Source organism: Phyllobates terribilis, unplaced genomic scaffold (assembly GCF_046119375.1).
Source record: "Phyllobates terribilis strain yellow unplaced genomic scaffold, ASM4611937v1 Scaffold_13__5_contigs__length_258822181, whole genome shotgun sequence".
In the NCBI taxonomy this organism is placed as follows: domain Eukaryota; kingdom Metazoa; phylum Chordata; class Amphibia; order Anura; family Dendrobatidae; genus Phyllobates; species Phyllobates terribilis.
The window spans coordinates 159,223,183-159,250,583 of record NW_027362773.1 but is presented as its reverse complement, the minus strand read 5'-3'; the positions used below and the strand labels follow the sequence as shown (position 1 = coordinate 159,250,583).

The 27,401-nt window shown below is 49.5% G+C and overlaps 1 protein-coding gene and 1 long non-coding RNA gene across 7 annotated transcripts in view; one reads left to right on the top strand and one right to left on the bottom strand.

Moving 5' to 3' along the window:
* Nucleotides 1–27,401, bottom strand: part of LARGE2 (LARGE xylosyl- and glucuronyltransferase 2) — a 76,125-nt gene that overhangs the window by 24,643 nt on the left and 24,081 nt on the right. For 3 of the 6 annotated variants that reach the window (XM_073658848.1, XM_073658850.1, XM_073658849.1), the window contains 14 exons: nucleotides 20,024–20,200; nucleotides 17,881–18,077; nucleotides 16,415–16,497; nucleotides 16,016–16,139; nucleotides 15,348–15,519; nucleotides 15,163–15,267; nucleotides 14,973–15,085; nucleotides 14,767–14,892; nucleotides 12,944–13,090; nucleotides 8,323–8,477; nucleotides 7,974–8,252; nucleotides 6,872–7,018; nucleotides 1,840–2,035; nucleotides 780–1,406 (listed from right to left, as the gene is read on the bottom strand). In XM_073658848.1, coding sequence (XP_073514949.1) covers nucleotides 1,209–1,406; nucleotides 1,840–2,035; nucleotides 6,872–7,018; nucleotides 7,974–8,252; nucleotides 8,323–8,477; nucleotides 12,944–13,090; nucleotides 14,767–14,892; nucleotides 14,973–15,085; nucleotides 15,163–15,267; nucleotides 15,348–15,519; nucleotides 16,016–16,139; nucleotides 16,415–16,497; nucleotides 17,881–18,077; nucleotides 20,024–20,117 — 2,136 coding nt within the window. In that variant the 5' untranslated portion in view covers nucleotides 20,118–20,200 and the 3' untranslated portion in view covers nucleotides 780–1,208. Of the gene's footprint in view, nucleotides 1–777; nucleotides 1,407–1,839; nucleotides 2,036–6,871; nucleotides 7,019–7,973; nucleotides 8,253–8,322; nucleotides 8,478–12,943; nucleotides 13,091–14,766; nucleotides 14,893–14,972; nucleotides 15,086–15,162; nucleotides 15,268–15,347; nucleotides 15,520–16,015; nucleotides 16,140–16,414; nucleotides 16,498–17,880; nucleotides 18,078–20,023; nucleotides 20,201–27,401 lie in introns of those variants that run through there. The other 3 variants (XR_012252792.1, XM_073658851.1, XM_073658852.1) reach the window with 2 other exon arrangements.
* The window catches only part of LOC141174149 (uncharacterized), a 53,731-nt gene that overhangs the window by 10,302 nt on the left and 16,028 nt on the right, over nucleotides 1–27,401 (top strand). The gene's annotated exons all lie outside the window — the stretch shown is intronic.

The window sequence follows — 27,401 nt, the reverse complement described above, 5'->3', positions numbered from 1 at the left end:
GTGAAGCACAGGCTACAGACGTCACCGGCTGTAAGATTACCAGGAGTCATTTTTGCGTATGGATTTCATTAACTACACATGCTGCATTTAAATGTGTTATTCTTGTAATCAAAAATGGTGAAAAATTGCAATTACAAAATACTTGTCCGTACAAGCAACTCATTCCCACGATGAGTTTTTACGCCGCTTATTTTCGAAAAAAATTCACGTAAACTTTTTTACTTGATGGATGCAGAAAATCTGCAACATCAAAAGCTTATCGTGGGAACTTAGACTAAATTGCAATTAATTTCATGAACGTAGGGAATTTTGATCCAGTTTATTACTTGTTGCTAAGGTTACCAATCGCCTTTGCAATCTTGGAGGTGGCCGGTGTCCTAGGCAAGGAGCACAGCGCTTACAAGCTCTTTACAATATATAAGACCTGCTCTCTGAAGGTGGCTGGATCCGGCCGCGTCCCGGCGCTGAAACTCTGCATGAAGTTTTGTATTTTCCTTTAGATATAAATCTGCAGCCCATCATCCCACAATGTGTATTACATGAAGAATTTATCCTATTTTGGTATCGGCGGGAGCAGCCCCTTACCCCATGACCAGGAAAGGAGGACCCCTGCAGGGATAAGGGCACCCGAGGGCAACTAATTAGAAGAAAACAACTAGACTGAACTTTGGAGATTTAGCAAATTCCTTCAAGGATAATACTGAGAGGGGGTGAGGGGTATATTAGAACATTAACACTGAGAAATAAGAAGTAACTTAACAAATTGTACAGAATTTTATTGGCATGGGGCTTTTTTTTTTTTGTAAAAAAAAAAAAAAGTGTAATCAAGTATTAGCAGGAATCCTGTCCCGGCTGCACAAGTCTCCTGGATAGCAGTCATAAATAAATAAAATACACAGTATTGGAAAAATCCAGCTGGAGCAGTGGTCAAGAGAACCCAGTGATCAGGACTACGTCTCAGCATCTTCCCGAAGGTGGTGAAATCCTGCTGATTTTGTCTTTAGATTCCTCCCAAAGGGATTCAGCGGGTCTGTAAAGAGGCACATTGATCCCTACGAAAACGCAGGTAACCCTCTTCAATAAGGCAGTGGAGCCCAAAATTACAGGCACGGAGTGAATCAATACACTCAACCAGACCAGTGCAGTACTGGGAAAGTGAAAGTGAAGGTCCGCGCCCAGAGCGAAATCCTGCTAGGACCAGGCTGGGGTCACCGGTTCCTCTCCGGTGCGATATACTTGAGAGCGGCAGAGCCGTACCGCCTGGACAAGTCCTGGTGAAATTCTTCTTTCAACGTCTGCACGCACAGGCGATAGTTTTCACTGGAGCGAAACTTGGAGATGTCAAAGCTGGGAGCGTGAGGCATGTGGATAATGAATGCATTGGGAAGGACCATCAGCTCGTAGCCCTGCGGAGAGAGGACGGAGACGGCCATCAGGCTGGAGAAAGAAAGTCTCAATCTGAGTTATGGGTAAAGCTCACCCCCCTCCAACTGGAATCCTATAATCCTGGACTCGATTCATCAAAGCCATTATGTCAGAATCAGGAATCGCTTTGAAAAGTCACATTTTCACGCTGGTTTTGCCATAATGGATGAAAGTGTGACGGCACAGCTTCTTTTAACTCCTGCCACACTGGCGTGTCTTACGTCACAACCCTCACCCCAGTCAGGAGTCTGTCTCCAACGTGCACTCAACAAGACCAACATTGTGTACGAAGCTCTTGATGAATGAGGGCCTAAGACCTTTTTTTTTTTTTGGTAGCTGAAGGAGAACAATTTGGACTTTGGCTGTAGCCCCCACAATTTCTATGTACACCCCTGGTATAAGTATCAGACATACCTTGGCATCCAGCTCCATAATATGAGACACTTTGTTCCAGCCAAAGCCCAGGAAACGCTGGTCGTATTCGGGACAATCTCTTCGGACAACCAGGTAGGGTTCAAAGTTTGGTGCCCAATCCACACGGTATGAGGTGGTTGCGGTTCTCCACTTGGCATAGTTGGTTGGCGCGTGTCCTTTCTCCCACACATGGTATCTATGAACAATCACAATGTAACAGCTGAGAAAAGAATGATCGCCCCATTACAGGCGAGACCTCAGTCTATTCCTGGATTTACTGGTGACCAGAAGGCTGGAGGTGGTGGCATAATTTGGAAATTTTGCATTGGGGCCGACAACTATCACAGGTGTCTGATAATAGTCTTTTCATATAGGACAAATCCCTTTTTTAATGTGTTGTTTAAGGCTCTGTGCCCACGATGCAGAAATGCTCCGGATTTTTTCCTGAGCGTTTCTGCATCTCCCTGGCAGAAAAAACGCATGCGGATTGTACATGTGGATTGTACATGCGTTTTTCCTGCCAGGGACATGCGGATGTGAAGCGTTCTTCACCTGCATTTCCGCATGCGGGTTGACAAGCGCTTTCCAAGCAATTTTATCACTTGGAAAGTGCTTGACAACTTGGTCACACTATATAAATCCATGCAAACAGCAACCGGCATGGATTTATATAGTGTGACCATAAAATAATTTTATTTTTTACCAAATAAATATTATACTTACCTTCTGATGGCCTGCAGTGTCCTTAGCGATCCGTCCTGGCTTGCCGACAGCTCGTGGTGGTCTAAGAGGACCTGCCATGATGTCATTTAGTCATGTGACGGGTCACTTGATCGCCGACGTCAGTGGTCAACACATGACTACATGACGTCATGGCAGGTCCCTTTCAGACCACCACGAGCTGCCAGCAAGCCAGGACGGATCGCTAAGAACACCGGGGGACATCAGAAGGTAAGTATAATATATAATTTTTTTTTTTACAGGTTCTATGGTACCCGGGTCCAGAGGAGAGTCTCCTGTCCTCTAGACCCGGGTACCATCCGCACATTGAAACGTATGGATTCCGCATGTACATATACAGTGATGCAGATTCCATGCGTTCTAATGCAAGTCAATGGCGGCGAAAACGCCGCGCTTCTGCAAAATAATTGGTAGTGCTGCGGATTTTTCCGCAATGATAATCCGCAGTGGAAATTTCCGCAGCATGTGCACAGCACATGGGGATTATCATTGGGGAACATGGCAGACCTTCTACCATGCTCTTTTTAAGCGTTTCTGCAGTGGAATTGCCTAAAAAAAACGCATCGTCGGCACACAGCCTAAGTGTGCACTAAACACACAATAATCACAGCAGATTGCTTTTTTTCAGGGGTCTGCACTAAAAACCCGTATTGTCACACATGGGAACGTAATTATGACCAGCAGGTGGCAGCACCAGACAGTCACGGATTATATCCAAGGCCCCATAATGTCTGGTTAGCCACTGATTGAATAATAAAGTACTGTACATCACTGATCCTGAGTTACATCCTGTATTATACTCCAGAGCTGCACTCACTATTCTGCTGGTGCAGTCACTGTGTACATGCATCACATTACTGATCCTGAGTTACATCCTGTATTATACTCCAGAGCTGCACTCACTATTCTGCTGGTGCAGTCACTGTGTACATACATTACATTACTGATCCTGAGTTACATCCTGTATTATACTCCAGAGCTGCAGTCACTATTCTGCTGGTGCAGTCACTGTGTACATACATTACATTACTGATCCTGAGTTACCTCCTGTATTATACTTCAGAGCTGCACTCACTATTCTGCTGGTGTAGTCACTGTGTACATACATTACATCACTGATCCTGAGTTACATCCTGTATTATACTCCAGAGCTGCACTCACTCTTGTACATACATTACATTACTGATCCTGAGTTATCTCCTGTATTATACCCCAGAGCTGCACTCACTATTCTGCTGGTGCAGTCACTGTGTACATACATTACATTACTGATCCTGAGTTACATCCTGTATTATACCCCAGAGCTGCACTCACTATTCTGCTGGTGCAGTCACTGTGTACATACATTACTGATCCTGAGTTACATCCTGTATTATACTCCAGAGCTGCACTCACTATTCTGCTGGTGCAGTCACTGTGTACATACATTACATTACTGATCCTGAGTTACATCCTGTATTATACCCCAGAGCTGCACTCACTATTCTGCTGGTGCAGTCACTGTGTACATACATTACTGATCCTGAGTTACATCCTGTATTATACTCCAGAGCTGCACTCACTATTCTGCTGGTGCAGTCACTGTGTACATACATTACATTACTGATCCTGAGTTACATCCTGTATTATACCCCAGAGCTGCACTCACTATTCTGCTGGTGCAGTCACTGTGTACATGCATCACATTACTGATCCTGAGTTACATCCTGTATTATACCCCAGAGCTGCACTCACTATTCTGCTGGTGCAGTCACTGTGTACATACATTACATTACTGATCCTGAGTTACATCCTGTATTATACCCCAGAGCTGCACTCACTATTCTGGTGCAGGCACTGTGTACATACATTACTGATCCTGAGTTACCTCCTGTATTATACTCCAGAGCTGCACTCACTATTCTGCTGGTGCAGTCACTGTGTACATACATTACATTACTGATCCTGAGTTACATCCTGTATTATACTCCAGAGCTGCACTCACTATTCTGCTGGTGCAGTCACTGTGTACATACATTACATTACTGATCCTGAGTTACATCCTGTATTATACTCCAGAGCTGCACTCACTATTCTGCTGGTGCAGTCACTGTGTACATACATTACATTACTGATCCTGAGTTACATCCTGTATTATACTCCAGAGCTGCACTCACTATTCTGCTGGTGCAGGCACTGTGTACATACATTACTGATCCTGAGTTACATCCTGTATTATACTCCAGAGCTGCACTCACTATTCTGCTGGAGCAGTCACTGTGTACATACATTACATTACTGATCCTGAGTTACATCCTGTATTATACTCCAGAGCTGCACTCACTATTCTGCTGGTGCAGTCACTGTGTACATACATTACTGATCCTGAGTTACATCCTGTATTATACTCCAGAGCTGCACTCACTATTCTGCTGGTGCAGTCACTGTGTACATGCATCACATTACTGATCCTGAGTTACATCCTGTATTATACTCCAGAGCTGCACTCACTATTCTGCTGGTGCAGTCACTGTGTACATACATTACATTACTGATCCTGAGTTACATCCTGTATTATACCCCAGAGCTGCACTCACTATTCTGGTGCAGGCACTGTGTACATACATTACTGATCCTGAGTTACCTCCTGTATTATACTCCAGAGCTGCACTCACTATTCTGCTGGTGCAGTCACTGTGTACATACATTACATTACTGATCCTGAGTTACCTCCTGTATTATACTCCAGAGCTGCACTCACTATTCTGCTGGTGCAGTCACTGTGTACATACATTACATTACTGATCCTGAGTTACCTCCTGTATTATACTCCAGAGCTGCACTCACTATTCTGCTGGTGTAGTCACTGTGTACATACATTACATCACTGATCCTGAGTTACCTCCTGTATTATACTCCAGAGCTGCACTCACTATTCTGCTGGTGTAGTCACTGTGTACATACATTACATCACTGATCCTGAGTTACATCTTGTATTATACTCCAGAGCTGCACTCACTATTCTGCTGGTGCAGTCACTGTGTACATACGTTACATTACTGATCCTGAGTTACATCCTGTATTATCCTCCAGAGCTGCACTCACTATTCTGCTGGTGCAGTCACTGTGTACATACATTACATTACTGATCCTGAGTTACATCCTGTATTATACTCCAGAGCTGCACTCACTATTCTGCTGGTGCAGTCACTGTGTACATACATTACATTACTGATCCTGAGTTACATCCTGTATTATACCCCAGAGCTGCACTCACTATTCTGCTGGTGGAGTCACTGTGTACATACATTACATTACATTACATTACTGATCCTGAGTTACACCCTGTATTATACTCCAGAGCTGCACTCACTATTCTGCTGGTGCAGTCACTGTGTACATACATTACTGATCCTGAGTTACATCCTGTATTATACTCCAGAGCTACACTCACTATTCTGCTGGTGCAGTCACTGTGTACATACATTACATTACTGATCCTGTGTTACATCCTGTATTATACTCCAGAGCTGCACTCACTATTCTGCTGGTGCAGTCACTGTGTACATACATTACATTACTGATCCTGAGTTACCTCCTGTATTATACTCCAGAGCTGCACTCACTATTCTGCTGGTGCAGTCACTGAGTACATACATTACATTACTGATCCTGAGTTACCTCCTGTATTATACTCCAGAGCTGCACTCACTATTCTGCTGGTGCAGTCACTGTGTACATACATTACATTACTGATCCTGAGTTACATCCTGTATTATACTCCAGAGCTGCACTCACTATTCTGCTGGTGCAGTCACTGTGTACATACATTACATTACTGATCCTGAGTTACATCCTGTATTATACCCCAGAGCTGCACTCACTATTCTGCTGGTGCAGTCACTGTGTACATACATTACTGATCCTGAGTTACATCCTGTATTATACTCCAGAGCTGCACTCACTATTCTGCTGGTGCAGTCACTGTGCACATACATTACATTACTGATCCTGAGTTACATCCTGTATTATACCCCAGAGCTGCACTCACTATTCTGCTGGTGCAGTCACTGTGTACATGCATTACATTACTGATCCTGAGTTACATCCTGTATTATACTCCAGAGCTGCACTCACTATTCTGCTGGTGCAGTCACTGTGTACATACATTACATTACTGATCCTGAGTTACCTCCTGTATTATACTCCAGAGCTGCACTCACTATTCTGCTGGTTGTTCTTGGAAAAATATACATAAGCTTGTTACCAGAAACCCCCCCAACAACTGCGCTGGGCTCCTATAAGATCTTACCGGAAGGTGTAGAGCGCCCCCATATCCAGCATGGAGAGCAGCTCTGCTTTGGATTTAGGGAAGGACAGACGGTAACGTAGCGTTTCAAACGCTGGGACTATGAGCGCTTTCTGAGTGTCGGCCATATCTTCCTGAATTATGGATTTCCTAAGAACAAAGTAGAAAAATACTGCTGTGAGGACAGAAGCCCATGCACGGGTCAGCGGCCTGTGCGACTGGAAGCGTTCTGTGCAGCGCCCTCTACAGGAAGGTCTTGTACTGGGGCCCATGGACGCGGATCTCACTCTGCAAAGTGCAGTCCATTGGGGGACGCTGACGTTTTATTTGTGTTGTTAATTTTTTTTTAACCTGTAAAATCTTCTACAGTAACAGACGTCAACCGGCGGAACGGATCTGGATCTGCTAAACCCGAAGATTGTGGGGGTGCAATAAAAGTGTGGTCTTTGCTGCTTCTATCCACTATATACAGCTCAATGCTACGAAAGAAAAGACAGAATCGGTGATAAACCGCATCTGCCTTCTCATTAGTTTCCCCGCCTGACGCTGATATCGGATACCTGACCTGCTACTTACAGACTGTCAGAGCATTAAAGCCTGAGGGTGGTCAGGAAAGGATAAAAGGGTTTATACCATTAGGACACCCCCCAGTATTTAGCTGTACTGACAACTTAAGGGGCTAGTCCCTAATGAGCAGCAGTTCTCGACTGGACTGACTGGCTCAGATTAGTGGTCTCCATTCGACTTGCTGAGGATTCCTCCAGCATAAATCAGGGATCTCAGGAGCTGAACTCATAGCAGTTATTGATTGTTGTGAATCGCTCATATTTAAAGAGGTTGTCTACAACAGGACCACCTCTTTAAAATATTAGTAAATTATTTTACAAGACTCATGTATGGCATCACGACTGACTAAGAGTTAAATGTGTTTTCTGTGGGGGTCAGGCCTAAAGATATGGCAGATGTTAAAATGTCTGAGCTCTCGCCCATCGCTGCTTGTGTATCCCTATGATGATGGATATGGGGGCAGCAGCGTGGCCACATTGTAGGGATGATGGTGGTCCATGTGGTCAGACCCCCACGATAACACCCGTCCGTTACTAACCTCAGGCTTTCATACAGTCCATACATGGGAAGGAAGTCAATGTCAGACAAGAAGACATATAGCGTCTGTGCGTTCCTAAGGGCCACATTTCGGAGGAGGTTCACGGGGTACAGCTGCCCTTCCTTGTAGACTACGTGGTAGCCAATATTGGTCCGAGATTGCAAAACCTCAGAGGCCTGAGCGTAACGCAAGAACTGCTGAGCTTCTGCATCCGACAGGTACAACGCCAGGCTGACCGGACCTTCCCAGTGTCTGCAAATCAACTCCAGCATCTGCAGCCTGGAAAATACCAACACTTAGCGCTCCTCCTGCACCGCCAGGTCCGGGCAGCGCAGTGATCAACACTCACCGGTCCATAGACAGCTGCGCCACCAGTGTCACGTCCGTGGGGTCTTCTGGTAAGATTTGGTGTGGGAGGAAGGAAAGGTGAACGCGGTGGGACGCAAGACGTTCTCTGCGGAAATCATAGCAAATATCTTCCTCATCCAGCTGATCCAAGACCTCCTGTGAGCAATGTAAAAAGACCATATGATAGAGTAGCAGAGCAACAGGAGGTAGCAGAGCAACAGGCGGCAGAGGTAGCAGAGCATGTCATAGAATCATAGAATGTTAGAGTTGGAAGGGACCTCCAGGGTCCTGGTGTCCAACCCCCGGCTCAAAGCAGGATTCACTAAACCATCTCAGACAGATATCTGTCCAGCCGCTGTTTCCATTGAAGGGGAACTCACCTTGTCTCGTGGCAGCCTGTTCCACTCATTGATCTCCTCACTGTCAAAAAGTTTTTTCTAATATCTAATCTGTGTCTCCTCCCATTTAGTTTCATCCCATTGCTTCTAGTCTTTCCTTGTGCAAATGAGAATAAGGATGATCCTTCTACAATGTGACAGCCCTTGAGATATTTGTAGACGGCTATTAAGTCTCCTCTCAGTCTTCTTTTTTGCAGCTAAACATTCCCAAATCCTGCAACCGTTCCTCATAGGACATGGTTTGCAGACCAGTCACATTCTGGTCGCTCTTCTCTGAACTTGCTCCAGTTTGTCGAGGTCTTTTTTAAAATGTGGCGCTCAAAACTGTACACAGTATTCCAGATGAGGTCTGACCAAAGAGGAGTAAAGACCGATAATGACTTCACGTGATCTAGACTGTATGCTTCTGTTAATACATCCCAGAATTGTATTTGCCTTTTTGCTGCTGCATCACACTGTTGACTCATGTTCAGTCTATGATCTATTAGTATACCCAAGTCTTTTTCACATGTACTGTTGCTTAGCTCTATTCCTCCCATTCTGTATGTCATTAGGCCCAACTCATAGTAAGACGAAGCTCATAACAAAGGGAATACTTTGTGTAAGAGATAAGTTCTCCAATTTTCCAATATACTTATATATCAATTCCTCATGATCTTCAAAATCTCTGCTTGCTGTCATTAAATAGTAACCTTCATTTTTCGCTCTCACTGGTGATGATCACAATGGCGCGGCTCGTAGAATTATCAGTCCCTCATCGTTACATGACCAGGATGGATTTGTATCCAAAGGAAGTAACAAAGAAGGTTCCCACTGGATGAGAACAAGCAGAGATCTTGAAAACCATGAAAGATTAATACAGAAAGGATATAAGAAAATGTTATTTACAAGGTGTCCGGATGCAGCAAGTAACAAGTTTTCTTGTACTAGATCTATAATCATAGTATTCATTGTGACGTGATACAACTGGGGGAAAGTGATGTCACCCTCCAATCGGCTCGTCGCCCACAACCGTTTGGCCCAAATATCAAGTTCCCCATAATGTTTCCCGTGGTGCACAAGCCAAACGGATCTGCTCATGACCTCCACGAGAAGTCATCAACCATGCTGGAGCGAGGGGCAAGTGATCAGAGTACGGGGGGCAACCTTCTCTGCGGGTACGAGAGCCGCCTGTACGGGTGTGACCGCTGCCGCTACGTGCATGACAGACGCCACTACGGGTACGAGAGCCACCTGTACAGGTGTGACCGCTGCCGCTACGTGCATGATAGACGCCACTACGGGTATGATCGCCGCCTGTACGGGTGTGACCGCTGCCGCTACGTGCATGACAGACGCCACTACGGGTACGATCGCCGCCTGTACGGGTGTGACCGCAGCCGCTACGTACGTGACAGACGCCACTACGGGTATGATCGACACCTCTGCGGGTATGATCGCCGCCTGTACGGGTGTGACCGCTGCCACTACGTGCATGACAGACGCCACTACGGGTATGATCGCCACCTCTGCGGGTACGAGAGCCGCCTGTACAGGTGTGACCGCTGCCGCTACGTGCATGACAGACGCCTGTACGGGTGTGACCGCTGCTGCTACATGCGTGACAGACGCCACTACGGGTACGATCGCCGCCTCTGCGGGTACGAGAGACGCCTGTATGGGTGTGACCGCTGCCGCTACGTGCGTGACAGACGCCACTACGGGTATGATCGCCGCCTGTACGGGTGTGACCGCTGCCGCTACGTGCATGACAGACGCCACTACGGGTATGATCGCCGCCTCTGCGGGTGTGACCGCAGCCGCTAAGTGCGTGACAGGTGCCACTACGGGTATGATCGCCACCTCTGCGGGTACGAGAGCCGCCTGTACGGGTGTGACCGCAGCCGCTACGTGCGTGACAGACGCCACTACGGGTATGATCGCCACCTCTGCGGGTACGAGAGCCGCCTGTACGGGTGTGACCGCTGCCTCTACGTGCATGACAGACGCCACTACGGGTACGAGAGCCGCCTGTACGGGTGTGACCGCTGCCGCTACGTGCATGACAGACGCCACTACGGGTATGATCGCCGCCACTACGGGTACGAGAGCCGCCTGTACAGGTGTGACCGCTGCCGCTACGTGCATGATAGACGCCACTACGGGTATGATCGCCGCCTGTACGGGTGTGACCGCTGCCGCTACGTGCATGACAGACGCCACTACGGGTATGATCGCCGCCTGTACGGGTGTGACCGCTGCCGCTATGTGCATGACAGACGCCACTACGGGTACGAGAGCCGCCTGTACAGATGTGACCGCTGCCGCTACGTGCATGACAGGCGCCACTATGGGTACGAGAGCCGCCTGTACGGGTGTGACCGCTGCCGCTACGTGCATGACAGACGCCACTACGGGTACGAGAGCCGCCTGTACGGGTGTGACCGCTGCCGCTACGTGCATGACAGACGCCACTACGGGTATGATCGCCGCCACTACGGGTACGAGAGCCGCCTGTACAGGTGTGACCGCTGCCGCTACGTGCATGACAGACGCCTGTACGGGTGTGACCGCTGCCGCTACATGCGTGACAGACGCCACTACGGGTACGAGAGCCGCCTGTACAGATGTGACCGCTGCCGCTACGTGCATGACAGACGCCACTATGGGTACGAGAGCCGCCTGTACGGGTGTGACCGCTGCCGCTACGTGCATGACAGACGCCACTACGGGTACGAGAGCCGCCTGTACGGGTGTGACCGCTGCCGCTACGTGCATGACAGACGCCACTACGGGTATGATCGCCGCCATTACGGGTACGAGAGCCGCCTGTACAGGTGTGACCGCTGCCGCTACGTGCATGATAGACGCCACTACGGGTATGATCGCCGCCTGTACGGGTGTGACCGCTGCCGCTACGTGCATGACAGACGCCACTACGGGTACGATCGCCGCCTCTACGTGCATGACAGACGCCACTACGGGTACGATCGCCGCCTGTACGGGTGTGACCGCAGCCGCTACGTGCGTGACAGACGCCACTACGGGTATGATCGCCACCTCTGTGGGTACGAGAGCCGCCTGTACGGGTGTGACCGCAGCCGCTACGTGCGTGACAGACGCCACTATGGGTATGATCGCCGCCTGTACGGGTGTGACCGCTGCCACTACGTGCATGACAGACGCCACTACGGGTATGATTGCCACCTCTGCGGGTACGAGAGCCGCCTGTACAGGTGTGACCGCTGCCGCTACGTGCATGACAGACGCCTGTACGGGTGTGACCGCTGCCGCTACATGCGTGACAGACGCCACTACGGGTACGAGAGCCGCCTGTACGGGTGTGACCGCTGCCGCTACATGCGTGACAGACGCCACTACGGGTACGATCGCCGCCTGTACGGGTGTGACCGCTGCTGCTACATGCGTGACAGACGCCACTACGGGTATGATCGCCGCCTCTGCGGGTACGATCGCCGCCTGTACGGGTGTGACCGCTGCTGCTACATGCGTGACAGACGCCACTACGGGTATGATCGCCGCCTCTGCGGGTACGAGAGACGCCTGTATGGGTGTGACCGCTGCCGCTACGTGCGTGACAGACGCCACTACGGGTATGATCGCCGCCTGTACGGGTGTGACCGCTGCCGCTACGTGCATGACAGACGCCACTACGGGTATGATCGCCGCCTCTGCGGGTACGAGAGCCGCCTGTACGGGTGTGACCGCTGCCGCTATGTGCGTGACAGACGCCACTACGGGTATGAGAGCCGCCTGTACGGGTGTGACCGCTGCCGCTATGTGCGTGACAGACGCCACTACGGGTATGATCGCCGCCTCTGCGGGTACGAGAGCCGCCTGTACGGGTGTGACCGCTGCCGCTATGTGCGTGACAGACGCCACTACGGGTATGATCGCCGCCTCTGCGGGTACGAGAGCCGCCTGTACGGGTGTGACCGCTGCCGCTATGTGCGTGACAGACGCCACTACGGGTATGATCGCCGCCTCTGCGGGTACGAGAGCCGCCTGTACGGGTGTGACCGCTGCCGCTATGTGCGTGACAGACGCCACTATGGGTATGAGAGCCGCCTGTACGGGTGTGACCGCTGCCGCTATGTGCGTGACAGACGCCACTACGGGTATGATCGCCGCCTCTGCGGGTACGACAGACGAAGCTACTGGTGTGACCTAAGCGGCTACAAGTACAACCGCCGCCATGTCTCTCTCCGTCCGCACCGTCCTCACCTCTTGCTCCTTGTCGCTCGGGCAGCCAATCAGCTCCCTGCGCAGGAGGCTTCCATCGTACTCCAGAAAAGTGAGATAAAGGGTCCGGAACAATTCCACATGTTTGTTCTTGACACGAAGTTTATGGGGGGAATTCCAGTGAATCACCTGCAGGCGGGAGGGAAATGTCACATGAAGAGCGTCGACTGAATATCCGCGGCCAATGTAACCTCCCCTCCCCCAACACACGAGTACTCAAGAACTTCATTTAAATAAAAAACAGACTCCTGTACGAAATTCCTTTAATTTTGCACCTGATAATCCAGAAAATCTGATAATCTGGCACAGCACTGAATTGGATTGGAAATTCCTGATCAAGGGCATTTCTTTAATCCAGTACAAAAATGGCGATCCCAGACTAAAGGAATCTGAATGTATGTCACAAAAGAGATGCAATAAGCCGTTGTAGGGGGGCCGCTGCTTCCCCTTGTGGGGGTCATTAGCTGATTTACGGAGACTTCTAGACCTGAAATTGGCTCCGCTCCAGGGGATAGCGCCACCTGTAGGAGGCAGATGTCTTATAAGCCAATATTTGACCCTTTAATGAGCCGTGTAACACGACCAGGAATATTTGCACAAACCAGAGTCGCCTCTGAAAGGAAGAGACCCGTTTCAGGGGTTTGTGCCCCTCATCAGGGCAGACCATGGTACGGATTGGCAGGGTCTAGGGGGCACAGTCTCTTCATGGCTCGGTGGCCAGACAATGCTCCCTGAGAAAAGGTATATAAATGAGCTCTTCCCCAGGTGCACGACAGCGGCTCTAGTGCCCCCGCACAGGTGTAATATCCCTTTAAATCACAGCTCCCCCTTCTCAGACTTGTCCATTGTTATGAAGGGCCGGATATATGAGAATACAGTGTCCTGTCGGCCTTGGGAACCCGCCGCGCTTATCTCTCCAGCACAAACTCTGCCTTTATCACAGGCGCTTCCTACATCTACACGTCTGGGGATTACAGACGCCTTTTGTTAAATCTGACTTTATTCTTTCTATAGTAATCTTAATTTGCTCAGAATAATCCTATAAAATGGAGTTGCCATTTTTCTTTAAAAGGGGTATTCCTATCTCTAAGATCCTATCCCAATATGTAGTTGATGTAATATTATTAGCAAATGAAGGGTATTTGCTAATATTATTATTACATTAACTAATTAGAAATGTTGTATAGTTCTCCTGATTAGCTGTGTCGCTTACCCCATGTGCAGGGCATTGCAGTAGCTTAGGTATCCATGGTTATGACCACTAACAACTAACTGTCACTATATTAATGGTCGTAACCATGGATACCTAAGGTAGTGCAACGCTCTGCACATGGGGTAAGCGAAATAGTGAATCAGAAGAACTATACTACAATTCTAATTGGAGGTATTTGCTAATATTATTATTACACCTTCTACATATTGGGATAGGATCTTGGAGATGGGAATACCATATTTAAGCCTTGTGTATTAATCAGTTTTCAAGATCTCTGCTTGCTGTCACAGACACAAACCACGTGATACAAGGTACATACACTATGCTGAGCTGTACCCGTGTCCCCAGCACATGGACCAGGACAGGGAATAATCATGGAGGGGTCCTACTAAGTGACAGCAAGCAGGGGTAGGAACGATCCCTCAGATTTATCTGACCCGTGTGAACTTGGCCTTAACTGCACATTTGGAGAATGGGGGGGGGCTGAGGTCATATTTGCATAAACATGGTGCCTAAAGCCACCACTAGGGGGAGCCGGCTTCATGCAGATTATAATGCAATGTGGGGGCCATCAGGCAGCGGGGGGTCTCACCTTCAGGTCGGCCAGCTCACTGTAGCATTGCTCGGAGCGTGTGTGGTCCGACAGCTGCACGTTCCAGTAACAGGGGAGCTCGTACACCAGGGACGGGGCGCTCTTTATAACCGCATTGAATATATCCTAAATGGGAAGAGACGAGTATCACCATCCATTCAGGAGGAGACGCCCGGCGTCCTACAAACGCCCCGCCCGGGTCTCACCTGGTCGGCGAGGGAAGTGCTCAGCATACTCATCAGCTCCCGCTCGGCGGTCAGACGCCAGGTCTCCTCCCAGCTAATCTGACGCAGCTTGTCTAGAAGGAGCAAGATGACCCCTGGAGGAAGAAGGTCACCGATCAGGCATCGTAGTGGATGATGGGGATGTAGTCGCTCACCCAGTGTGATTGTTTACCTGTGTTGAATCCGCGTCCTAACGCCGGCCAAGGCTTATGGTTCTTCCACAGGTTGCCCAGGTACCAGTCGCTCTGATTCTCCACCAGGCCCAGAACCTGCTCCCCTGGAACGAGAACAGGCGTAAAGTCCCGCGGGGGAAGATGGACGCTCGTAGACGCAGCGCGGCGGACGCGGCCCGGTTACCTGTGAACTTCCTGAATATAGCCCAGAGCTCCGCTATGTCCGTGGCGAATGTTATGTCGGTGTCCAGGACTATGACCTTGGACAGGTCGGAGGGCAGCGCCTTGGTCAGCGTCAGCTTCAGCAGCCCGTAGATTCCAGAGTAATGTTTGTTTGGGATCCATGAAACTTCAGGCTGTGGAAAAAGTCACAAGATGAGACCAAAAACACCGGGGAGGATGGACGAGGCAAAGTCACAAGATGAGACCAAAAACACCGGGGAGGACAGACTAGGCCGGGCACTAAAATACCATAATGGACTATTTACCAGAAGGTCACAATGCGATGAGGATGGCGAGGAATAATATATTACTATTAGATTGTAGAAATATATATTGTAGGCAACTGCTTACAATACAATCGCAGGCAAAGCGACTTTGCAGTTTCTCCCGTCTGACCAGAGGAGGCGCTACAGAGAGTTTCTGTCCTCACTGAGGAGAGCTATTAGGCTTTTCCCCCATATGACATTTCTCTGTAGACCACCCCATCCCCCCCGAGAAACTCCTTAGACCCCCACAATCGCCTCTGACCGGGGAATCTGAGCAGTTAAACGTCCAGGATCGGAGTAACTCTGATCGCGGCCGCTTCTGTGTATTGTGGCCCCCCCCACTGCCGATGGCACCGTTACCCACCTTGAGGTCGCTGGCGTTATAGAAGCTGATCTGCAGGGACGGGACCATCCAGGTTTTGAATAAATGGCCTAAAATGCGTTGGGCGACAGAATCTGTGATCAAATGGAAATGAAGCGGGTTTCTCCTATAGAAACAAAACAATAAAAAGTAGGTAAAAGCCACAAACTATTAACCACAAGAATGAGAAAACGAGTCTGAAGAGGAGACAAATCTGTACAATCGTGGCCGCAGTGCCCCAGAGGGTGACTATACGGGCCTGCCGGCTAATCAGGCGTTTACTGAGAGCTGAAGCCCAATCCAGACCCTTCCCCTCCCATGAGTCACACACCGGCCCCCCCAGGTCCGACGCTACATGACACAGTCTGATCGGACCTTTATTGCTACACAAATGACACCCACCTGTGAAACAGAATCGACTTCACCAGGGTCACGACGTCTCGGCTGCTGTTATGTCCAGCACAAACAATGGCCACGTGAATGAGCTACGAGAAAGACAGAGACAGGAGGAACTAATGAGGAACCGCCGCAGATAAATGATGAACTGTGCTGAACGTCCTCCATTCCTGGGGATCGGCTGGAGGTGTATGATCGGAGCAGGGAGTCTAAAGGGGTCGTCCAGGACTGTTACACTAACAATCAATCTTAATGGGTGATCAATATCAGATGGGTGAGGGTCCGACACTCGGCACCTCCACCGCTCAGCAGCTATCAGCCCCCGCAGCTGCAGAGGCGGGACAGCGGAGCTCCATACACAGTGTAGTGGCCGTCCTTGGTACTGCAGCTCAGGTCCTATTAAAGTGAATATGATCTGAACTGCAGTACTGAGAACGGCCACTACACGGTGACATCCGGCCGCCGTGGATCAGTAAGTTCTCTCCATCTGTTTCTATCTGAACGTAGTAAGAAAAGTTAAAAAAAAAAAAAGCAAAAGGAACCAATGAGCGTTGAGCTGCCGTCATCTTTAAGGCAAAAAACGTTAAGACCCACTGAGAGGTTCGCCGTGACGTGGCAGGGGGCTTCATACAGTCTGATCAGAATATTACACTATGTTCAGTTATATATATTTTTGCCAAGAGGCATTAGATCAAATGTATGTTTTTGGAGGTGCGGTCCATACTCTTTTTTCAGGGTAATATATAATATAGCTGTATATGCATAGAGGGAAAAGATTATATTACGGCTTCATGTAATCACCACTAGGCCTCTGTATGCAGATAGCTCGTCGGCTCCCTCTTGTGGTGGCTGCAGGAAGCACAGATGTAATCAATTGGTTCCACTAACAATCTGGTCTGTGATTACTATCTGATAGAACATTTCCTATTGAAATAAACATGCACGCTCGGCTTATCTGAACGTGCCTGAGCTACCTTCACTTAAAGGGGTATTATAACCATAGCTCCTTATGGCATGTGAACCTCTAGTAAACTGACAGCAGGTGGAGCAGGCCCGACCGAGGAGCAGGCCCGACCGAGGAGCAGGCCCGACCGAGGAGCAGGCCCGACCGAGGAGCAGGCCCGACCGAGGAGCAGGCCCGACCGAGGAGCAGGCCCGACCGAGGAGCAGGCCCGACCGAGGAGCAGGCCCGACCGAGGAGCAGGCCCAACCGAGGAGCAGGCCCAACCGAGGAGCAGGCCCACCGCACTCCTATGGGCAAGACGGGAAAGCGCTTTTCTTGTTTACTATATACATGAGACCCTTATTACAGTACAACTCCCAGCATGACCGAGCATGCTGGGAGTTGTAGTGCCGCAGGTTGCTAATCTCTGCCCTATAAAAAATATTCATGTTGGGTAAATAATATCCCGTCCGGACGCCTCCTCACTCAGGAATGTGTGAATATTTTTGCGATCGCACAGGTCACTCACCTCGCATTTCTCGGTCAGACTCCTCTGGGAACAGCGGCTGCTGTTGTCTCCCGCCAGGTCCTCGCTCCGCAGTCCTCCCAGCTGGAGCCGCAGCCTCCGGTTCTCCTCCTCGGCTTCCAGCAGTTTCATCTCCAGATCTTGCATGGAAGGAGCTCGGGGGGGAAGCTGCGGAGTCAAGACCCCTGGAGATGGTCCATCTAATGGAAGTAGCAGGGAATATGACAGATCAGTGATATGAGTATATACATCTGATGGGCGATTCAGGGTGGAGCACAGCCGAGCAGGAGAAAAACATGGAAAATCAGCCCTGCTGAAGTGAATGGGGCTGATCAGCAATACCATACACAACCCATGATCAGGGGTGGCGCTGTTTTTTTTTTTTTTTTTTTTTAAAGAAAGCAGACTTATTTTTTAACACTGGTCAAACCCTTTTAGTCAATGAGGAGAATGGAATAAATAACCACAAGACTCTGTAGGAAGAAAGGATCAGCCATATTGGGACCGATCCTTCTTTCTCCCGACATCTGTGGAAAATCAGGAGACGACCAGGCAGGGTAGGTAGAGATCCGAGTGTGAAAAAAAAAAACAGTGAGGAAGAAAGAAAAGAAGGTAAAAGGAAAAAAAAAAAACATCCTGTCCTTCACTAACAGATACAACAAAAAGATAGTAAAAAAAAAAAAAAAAAAGGATAAAAGATACAAAAAGGTAAAGAAAGAGCAAAAAAGAAAAGACGAAGAGGGGGGGGGAAGGCGAAGAGAGGGGGGGGGAGAAAGACGAAGAGAGGGGGGGGAGAAAGACGAAGAGAGGGGGGGGAGAAAGACGAAGAGAGGGGGGGAGAAAGACGAAGAGAGGGGGGGGAGAAAGACGAAGAGAGGGGGGGGAGAAAGACGAAGAGAGGGGGGGGAGAAAGACGAAGAGAGGGGGGGGAGAAAGACGAAGAGAGGGGGGGGAGAAAGGCGAAGAGAGGGGGGGAGAAAGGCGAAGAGAGGGGGGGGAGAAAGACGAAGAGAGGGGGGGGGAGAAAGACGAAGAGAGGGGGGGGGAGAAAGACGAAGAGAGGGGGGGGAGAAAGACGAAGAGAGGGGGGGGAGAAAGGCGAAGAGAGGGGGGGGAGAAAGGCGAAGAGAGGGGGGGGAGAAAGGCGAAGAGAGGGGGGGGAGAAAGGCGAAGAGAGGGGGGGGAGAAAGGCGAAGAGAGGGGGGGGAGAAAGGCGAAGAGAGGGGGGGGAGAAAGGCGAAGAGAGGGGGGGGAGAAAGGCGAAGAGAGGGGGGGGAGAAAGGCGAAGAGAGGGGGGGGAGAAAGGCGAAGAGAGGGGGGGAGAAAGACGAAGAGAGGGGGGGGAGAAAGGCGAAGAGAGGGGGGGGAGAAAGGCGAAGAGAGGGGGGGGAGAAAGACGAAGAGAGGGGGGGGGAGAAAGACGAAGAGAGGGGGGGGGAGAAAGGCGAAGAGAGGGGGGGGAGAAAGGCGAAGAGAGGGGGGGGAGAAAGGCGAAGAGAGGGGGGGGAGAAAGGCGAAGAGAGGGGGGGGGAGAAAGGCGAAGAGGGGGGGGGAGAAAGGCGAAGAGAGGGGGGGGAGAAAGGCGAAGAGAGGGGGGGGAGAAAGGCGAAGAGAGGGGGGGGAGAAAGGCGAAGAGAGGGGGGGGAGAAAGGCGAAGAGAGGGGGGGGAGAAAGGCGAAGAGAGGGGGGGGAGAAAGGCGAAGAGAGGGGGGGGAGAAAGACGAAGAGAGAGGGGGGGAGAAAGACGAAGAGAGGGGGGGGAGAAAGACGAAGAGAGGGGGGGAGAAAGGCGAAGAGAGGGGGGGGAGAAAGGCGAAGAGAGGGGGGGGGAGAAAGACGAAGAGAGGGGGGGGGAAAGGCGAAGAGAGGGGGGGAGAAAGGCGAAGAGAGGGGGGGGGAAAGGCGAAGAGGGGGGGGGAGAAAGGCGAAGAGAGGGGGGGGAGAAAGGCGAAGAGAGGGGGGGAGAAAGGCGAAGAGAGGGGGGGGGGGAGACGAAGAGGGGGGGGAGGAAGACGAGAGAGGGGGGGAGACGAGAGAGGGGGGGGAGACGAGAGAGGGGGGGGAGACGAGAGAGGGGGGGGAGACAAGAGAGGGGGGGGGACAAAGGATGACATATAGATATTTGATAGACAGACGTCACACTCACATCCCGTGTCGCCCACAGACAGATACAACCAGGTGACAACGGACAGCAGGATCAGGGCAGCGACCAGCAGTTTGGCTTTACTGCGGCACAACATGGCTCCCAGCAGACAGGAGCGCGGCGCCTCCAGGAACCGTCAGGTGGGGAAATCCAAAATCACCGCTGGCGACATCCTAGAATCTGCCAATAAGACAAGGAGAAGAGCGTCCGGATCAGATTACGCTGTGAGACAATTATGGACGACCCCCTGGACACGAGCAAACAGAGGAGAGCGGCGCAGGTTAAATATTAAACCAGGAATCGCGCAATCGAGTGTGAAAAGCAAACGGCAGAATGTGGCCCCGGTGCGAACATCCAGAACCTACAAGTGCCCGACGCCCCGAGCAAACACTGTCTGTGGATTGTGAGCTCTTCTTCAGTCACAACCAAAGCAGCTTTCAAAATCCTCCTGATTGCAGCTACACGGCGTCACAGGACGGTTCTGTATCGGTCACTGGTCACCGAGCTCCGGTGACTTCCGTCTTTCTCTGTGACCGGAGACGAAAACTTCACATGCGGCAGAAACATCACCGTGTTCCCAGACGCTCAGCATTTTATTGTGGGAAGATGGCGACTCCTCTAATAACACATCGCTGACCACCGCGACCTACGACCCGGCCGCGGAGATCTCATTATCGGCCTGACCGCCGCATCACAAGGGGAACCGGTGACCGGCGCTCCTCTGGATTAGGATCAAAGCCGTCCCAAAAAATAACTGCAGATTTAGTGATTATCTGCTCGGACGACTCCATTCCCAAAATTCACAGACATTTCTGTGCTGGGAAAAGGGAGAATCAGAGACGAGGTCATTAATAAATGCCAATTTTATATATTTTTTTATCATATTTTTTTAAATAATGTTTTAATAACAATGTTTTAATAGTTCTCATTTTACAGGTGCGGTGATACCCAAAGGGGTTATTTTTTTTTTAGACATTTTTATTATTTATTTAAACTTTTTTTTTTCCTTTTAGTCCCATAAAGGGAACCTGCAATTACTTAATCACCAATACATTGTTCCGCTATGAAGCCCCGCCCACTGCTACGAAGCCCCGCCCACTCTCTTAAAGAGAACATGTCAGCAGTTTTTGACTTTACTTTATTCCTGCTGCTCCCCAGAGTATTTATTTATTTTTTTATTCGCCGTTTGGATCCAGAGAAGGAACCTTATTATTTAGTGCTCATTTTTATTGTCTCTACCAAGTGGGCGTGGCTCACAGGGTAATAATGCAGATTCACACCCATTTGACAAAAATTTACACCAAATAAAAAGGTCCCATATCTCTGTAACCATATAGCGGATTTAAAAGTAAAAAAAAAAATAAAAATAGAATAATATTAATAATAATATATGGAAAACTCAGGGGAATTAAATAAGACCAAAGTTTGGCCACCTTTGGTGGCAGGTGGTCTTTAAATCTTTACCTGTGCTGGGTATTTGGAGCTTTGTATCAGTAAAACAAATCCCCGGCCAATACAGGGATATATTAAGAAATTAATTGTCCCAGGATTTGGACATAAAAGCAACATGATGGTAAAAGGTGTAAAGTCGCCTCTACAAACATCTCACATTATCGTTACAAACAAATACAAATAAAAGGAAAAAAAAAATATTATATATATATATATACATATATATATATATATATATATATATATATATATATATATATATATATATATATATATATATATATATATATATATATATATTTTTTTTTTTTTTTTTTTAATTTATTTATTTTTTCCCCCCAAGGAAATTTTTTTTTAACATAGGTCACTGAAAAATAAAATAAAATAAATCCCCATAAGCGAGGTCATGCCAGGGGGACGGCTTTTATTCTGGTGCGAACGTACAAAACAAAAACACAAAATTAACAGGAAACTCCAGTAAAGAAAATGAGGAAATCCTTCTCGCTCCCGAACGGGGTCACTTTCTGACCTTTGATTTGCTTGTAATTTTTCCCCAAAAGAGCTGAACATAAATGTCACTGAGTATTATAAGAAGCGGCAGATGAAGCAGAGCTGAGCTTGTCAGATGTAGCAGAGGACTACAGAGAATGCGCACTCACCAGCCATCCACAATAAGGGAGATTCTCTAGATTCTTTGGAGGGAAAAAAAAAACTTTGCAAAAGTTTCCTCAAGTTCCCGGGAGGGGAGACGTCGCTTTAAATGGCATTTCTAATGCTGCCAGTAAGTGTAATAGGAGCTGTACACATTTGTAGGCAGATGGCTCCCTCTAGTGGCAGCTGCGGGCAGTCAGGATTTTACCATCTCACTCTATGGCTGATTGGAGAAGGGTCCGACCAGCACTTTTTATAAGACGACACTCAAGACTCTCGATCCAGTGATGGTTGATAACTCTTAGTTTAGAAGCAGATACACCTTGCAAATGATTGTCAGCTCTGCTCCATCCGTCTCATCCTACATCCGAGGTGCAGATGTTGGCGTCCACCTGGCGCAGCTCCCGGACCGGATCAGCCATTATTTGCTGGGATAATCCTTTTTTGTGCGTTAACTTCCTTCACCTTCTTGTGAACTTCACTTTGTTCTGTGCGATGTCGCTCTACAGTCTCTGCAGCCGATTCCTGAAAAGAGCCAGGTGATCGAGCGATCACGAGATCTGGTGATGGTGGGCACCAGTCCCAGTAATAAGGGGGGGTGAATAGTTCTGCATTGGGTTATTTTAGGCTTCTCATTTACAGAAACTTGATTTCACATTTCTGAGGATCAGCGGCAAAAGAAATGAGGAGTCGTGACCGCGGCTTAAAGGAACGACGGCGCCTCTTGGTGAAATCCTCACTCTGCACAGAAACTATAAAACTTATATAGAAGTTTAATAAAAGAGATGAAAAGTTTTATCCCATAATCTTCAGAGTCTGCGTGCTTCTCGGTAATTAGCTTCAGCATCAGAGATACATAGGAGACGCATCGGGGGAGAATCATTATTTACTCGATGGTCTATTCTTATAATGTCCGGCTTTATACTCCGCACCAGCGGATATACAGCGGACCCCGCGGGGGATTGTGCACAGGCGTATAGCATATCCAAGACTGATAGCACTTTAAAAGTCCACTGGAGGAGTCCGCCATAGTGTGCGGCACACAAGCAGCCCCTTTACCCCGAAGCCTTGTGGCTTCATGTTCCTAATCCGCAGACTGATCACCATCAGCATTTTTGCTTTGCACGTAACGACAAGACAATGTCTACCCCCGATCTCTCATTCCACCTGGGAGGCCCTCAGACTTGTGGGAAACTTCCCAAATGTCACATCTGAATGATCACAAGTCATTCATTGCCAATTTTTTATTTTTTTTTGCAAAATCTGGCAAACCTTTTGACCTGTTGTTATATATGCATGTTGCAGTACCGTTTTTTCACCACTGAACAAAACTAAATGCTTTCCATAGACACCAATGCAACAGCGCCCCCAGTGTAAATCCACATTTCTCAAGGAATGCAGGTTTTTTTAAGGTTCAGAAAGGTCTCCCTCTACATACAGATGACTGGGTATATGGGTAACCGTTAACTATAAAAGGACACACATAAAGCACACGTTCTACTGAAACTGCCCTGACTAAAGTCACCAATGACCTACTAACCGCCAAATCCAAGTGACACTACTCTGTCCTCCTCCTCCTGGACCTGTCATCTGCCTTCGACACAGTCAACCATTCCCTCTTACTAGGGACTCTCATCTCTTGGTATCACAGACTTGGCCCCATCTTGGATCTCTTCATACCTAACAGACCGGACATTCAGTGTCTCCCACTCACACACCACCGCTTCATCTCGCCCTCTATCTGTCGGGATCCCCCAAGGTTCAGTCCTAGGACCTCTGCTCTTCTCCATCTACACCTTTGGCCTGGGACAGCTCATGGTCTCATGGCTTTCATTATCACCTCTATGCTGATGACACACAGATCTACCTCTCTGGACCCGATATCACCTCCCTACTAACCAGAATCCCACAATGTCTGTCCACCATCTCATCCTTCTTCTCTGACGGATTTCTAAAACTTAACATGGATAAAACAGAATTCATCATCTTTCCCCCACATCACTCAACCCCCACATCTGACCTATCCATCAATGTCAATGGCTGCCCACTCTCCCCAGTCCCTCAATCTCGCTGTCTCGGAGTAACCCTGGACTCTGATCTCTCCTTCACACCACATATCCAAGCCCTTTCTACTTCATGCCGACTCCAACTCAAAAATATCTCCCGGATCCGCACATTCCTCAACCTCGAATCTGCAAAAACACTAGTGCACGCCTTCATCATCTCCCGCCTCGACTACTGCAACCTCCTGCTCTGTGGCCTCCCCTCTAACACTCTCGCACCCCTCCAATCTATCCTAAACTCTGCTGCCCGACTAATCCACCTGTCCCCCCGCTATTCCCCGGCCTCTCCTCTCTGTCGATCTCTTCACTGGCTCCCCATTGCCCAGAGACTCCAGTTCAAGACCCTAACCCATACAAAGCCATCCAAAATCTGTCTCCTCCTTATATCTGTGACCTAGTCTCCCGGTACATACCTGCACGCAACCTCCGATCCTCACAAGATCTCCTTCTCTACTCCCCTCTTATCTCCTCTTCCCCCAATCGCATACAAGATTTCTCCCGTGCATCCCCCCTACTCTGGAACGCTCTACCCCAACGTATCAGACTCTCGTCGACCGTGGAAACCTTCAAAAGGAACCTGAAGACCCACCTCTTCCGACAAGCCTACAACCTGCAGTAACCACCGCTCCACCATACCGCTGCACGGCCAGCTCTACCCTCACCTACTGTATCCTCACCCATCCCCTGTAGATTGTGAGCCCTCGGGGGCAGGGTCCTCGCTCCACCATACCGCTGCACGACCAGCTCTACCCTCACCTACTGTATCCTCACCCATCCCTTGTAGACTGAGCCCTCGCGGGCAGGGTCCTCGCTCCACCATACCGCTGCACGACCAGCTCTACCCTCACCTACTGTATCCTCACCCATCCCTTGTAGATTGTGAGCCCTCGCGGGCAGGGTCCTCACTCCACCATACCGCTGCACGACCAGCCCTACCCTCACCTACTGTATCCTCACCCATCCCTTGTAGATTGTGAGCCCTCGGGGGCAGGGTCCTCACTCCACCATACCGCTGCACGACCAGCTCTACCCTCACCTACTGTATCCTCACCCATCCCTTGTAGATTGTGAGCCCTCGGGGGCAGGGTCCTCACTCCACCATACCGCTGCACGACCAGCTCTACCCTCACCTACTGTATCCTCACCCATCCCTTGTAGATTGTGAGCCCTCGCAGGCAGGGTCCTCGCTCCTTCTGTACCAGTTTGCCGTTGCGTTTTTGTTCAAGATTATTGTAATTGCTCTTGTATTGTACCCCTTTTTCACATGTAAAGCGCCATGGAATAAATGGCGCTATAATAAATAATAATAATAATACAGAAGCCCCGCCTTGCATCTTAGCGCTGCCCCTAATAGTCAATGTATTTTGCTCCTATAAGATATAATGGGGTCTGCACCCTGTTTGTAGATCCCACTCTTCGCATATATTATTTTCAGCTTTCGATCATTTTTGACTCCTCAGGTAAATTCAATATTCACAGAGCGGTTATCCTCCAGGAGACGGCACGTCACTCCCGCCGGTGCAGTGGTCATTATTCTCCTGAAGGCTCAGTAGGTAAGTAGAGACTTACGTGGCCTCAGGAGCGGTCAGAGCAAACAGTTCAACTAGTCAATGGGTGTAAATGGCCCCTGTGGAGACATCGGCCGTCCGGCCACAGATCAGACCCCGTTTGGCGAACTCTGCAAGTTATTTCTTTGGCAGTGGGATAAGTCACAGACGTCTGCGCGCGGCGCCATCGAGTGCTCAGACCCCAAGGCGAAAACTTTCCAACCTCACCAGATTATACGAGTACAATGTCCCTCGCCCGCAGCGATAATAAGGCAATAGCGCCATAGAAGGGAAATTATAGGTGCGGACTCCGGTGTCGGAGGTGAAGCAGCTACACGTCCTCTCCGAGGCTCCTGCCCCCACCTACGAGCATTAAGAAAGTTCTGTGAACTTTACAAATTCCTGAAACGCTTCACCCGCCTGGCAAGCATCTCCTCTGCTACGTATTTATGACGCCGCCGCGCTCTTCATGGGGCCTCGACTTCCAAACTATAATCCATTAACCAGAATGCTCAGGTTATGGGCTCATTATAATCCCATCAGATCGGCGGGGGAGGGGGAGGTTTGGTTTTCCCGCATTACAGACTGGACTCTCTGCATTGTGGATTCTGCGTGATGGACACCACTGATGCCAGTAAGACCCCACCGACTGATAAATCAAGTCCGGGGTCTTCCTCGGGGGGCAACTACAAAATCAGTGACAGAAGTAACAAGACCAACAATGCAGATGTGAACACGACCTACGTACACTCATTAATAAAAGTCTTAGGACCCACATCGTTACCACTGAAGTCAGGTTTTTCCCTTCAGCCTTATCACCCCACCAGTGTATAACATCTGGCCCCATTGCCCCCCCATGTATAATGTCCATCTCCATTGCCCCCCAGTATATAACCTCCGGCCCCCGCCATGCCGTCTGCTGTTACTACTATGTGACAGATCGGCCGGTGGTGCAGCGCTCCCTGATACCAGCGCGGTCCTGTAATAGGAGCCACCGGGGTAATAAGTCCATCCATGACAATTCTCCTCCTAAATCTTCCCCATCACCTGAGTGATATTACTGAGAAGTGGAAGGAACCGCAGCAACTCGGCCACGAAGTGGAGACCCTGTAACATTACAGAGCGGGGGGCCGAGTGCTGAAGAGCAGAGGGCAGAAAAGTCACCACCGCTCTGCTGACCCCATAACTGCAGATTCCAGACCTCCTCTGCTATAAACACTGCGCCCCCACCGGGAGCTTCATGGCCGAGCAGCTGCCTGCAGCCGTACATCACCAAGCACAATGCCGAGCGTCGGATGGAGTGGTGTAAAGCCGCCACCACTGGACTCTGGAGGAGACGTGTCCTGTGCAGTGACGGATCGCACTTCTCTATCTGCGTCTGATGGAGGAGTCTGGGTTTGGTGATTCCAGAAGGACGTTCCCCCCCTGACTGCATTGTGCCCCCTGTACAGATGGTGGAGGGGGATAACACTATAGGCTGTTATCAGGGGGCGGCCGCGGACCCTCAGCTCCAGTGATGGGAAATCTTCACCTTCAGCACAAGACATTGTGGACAATTGTAGCTTCAGCTTATCTGTCCACAGGTGGAAATATTCCAGGCTGACTATTCATCAATACACTTATTTTGATTTTTTTGTCCTCTATTTCTTATTTTAATAAATGTTAGAT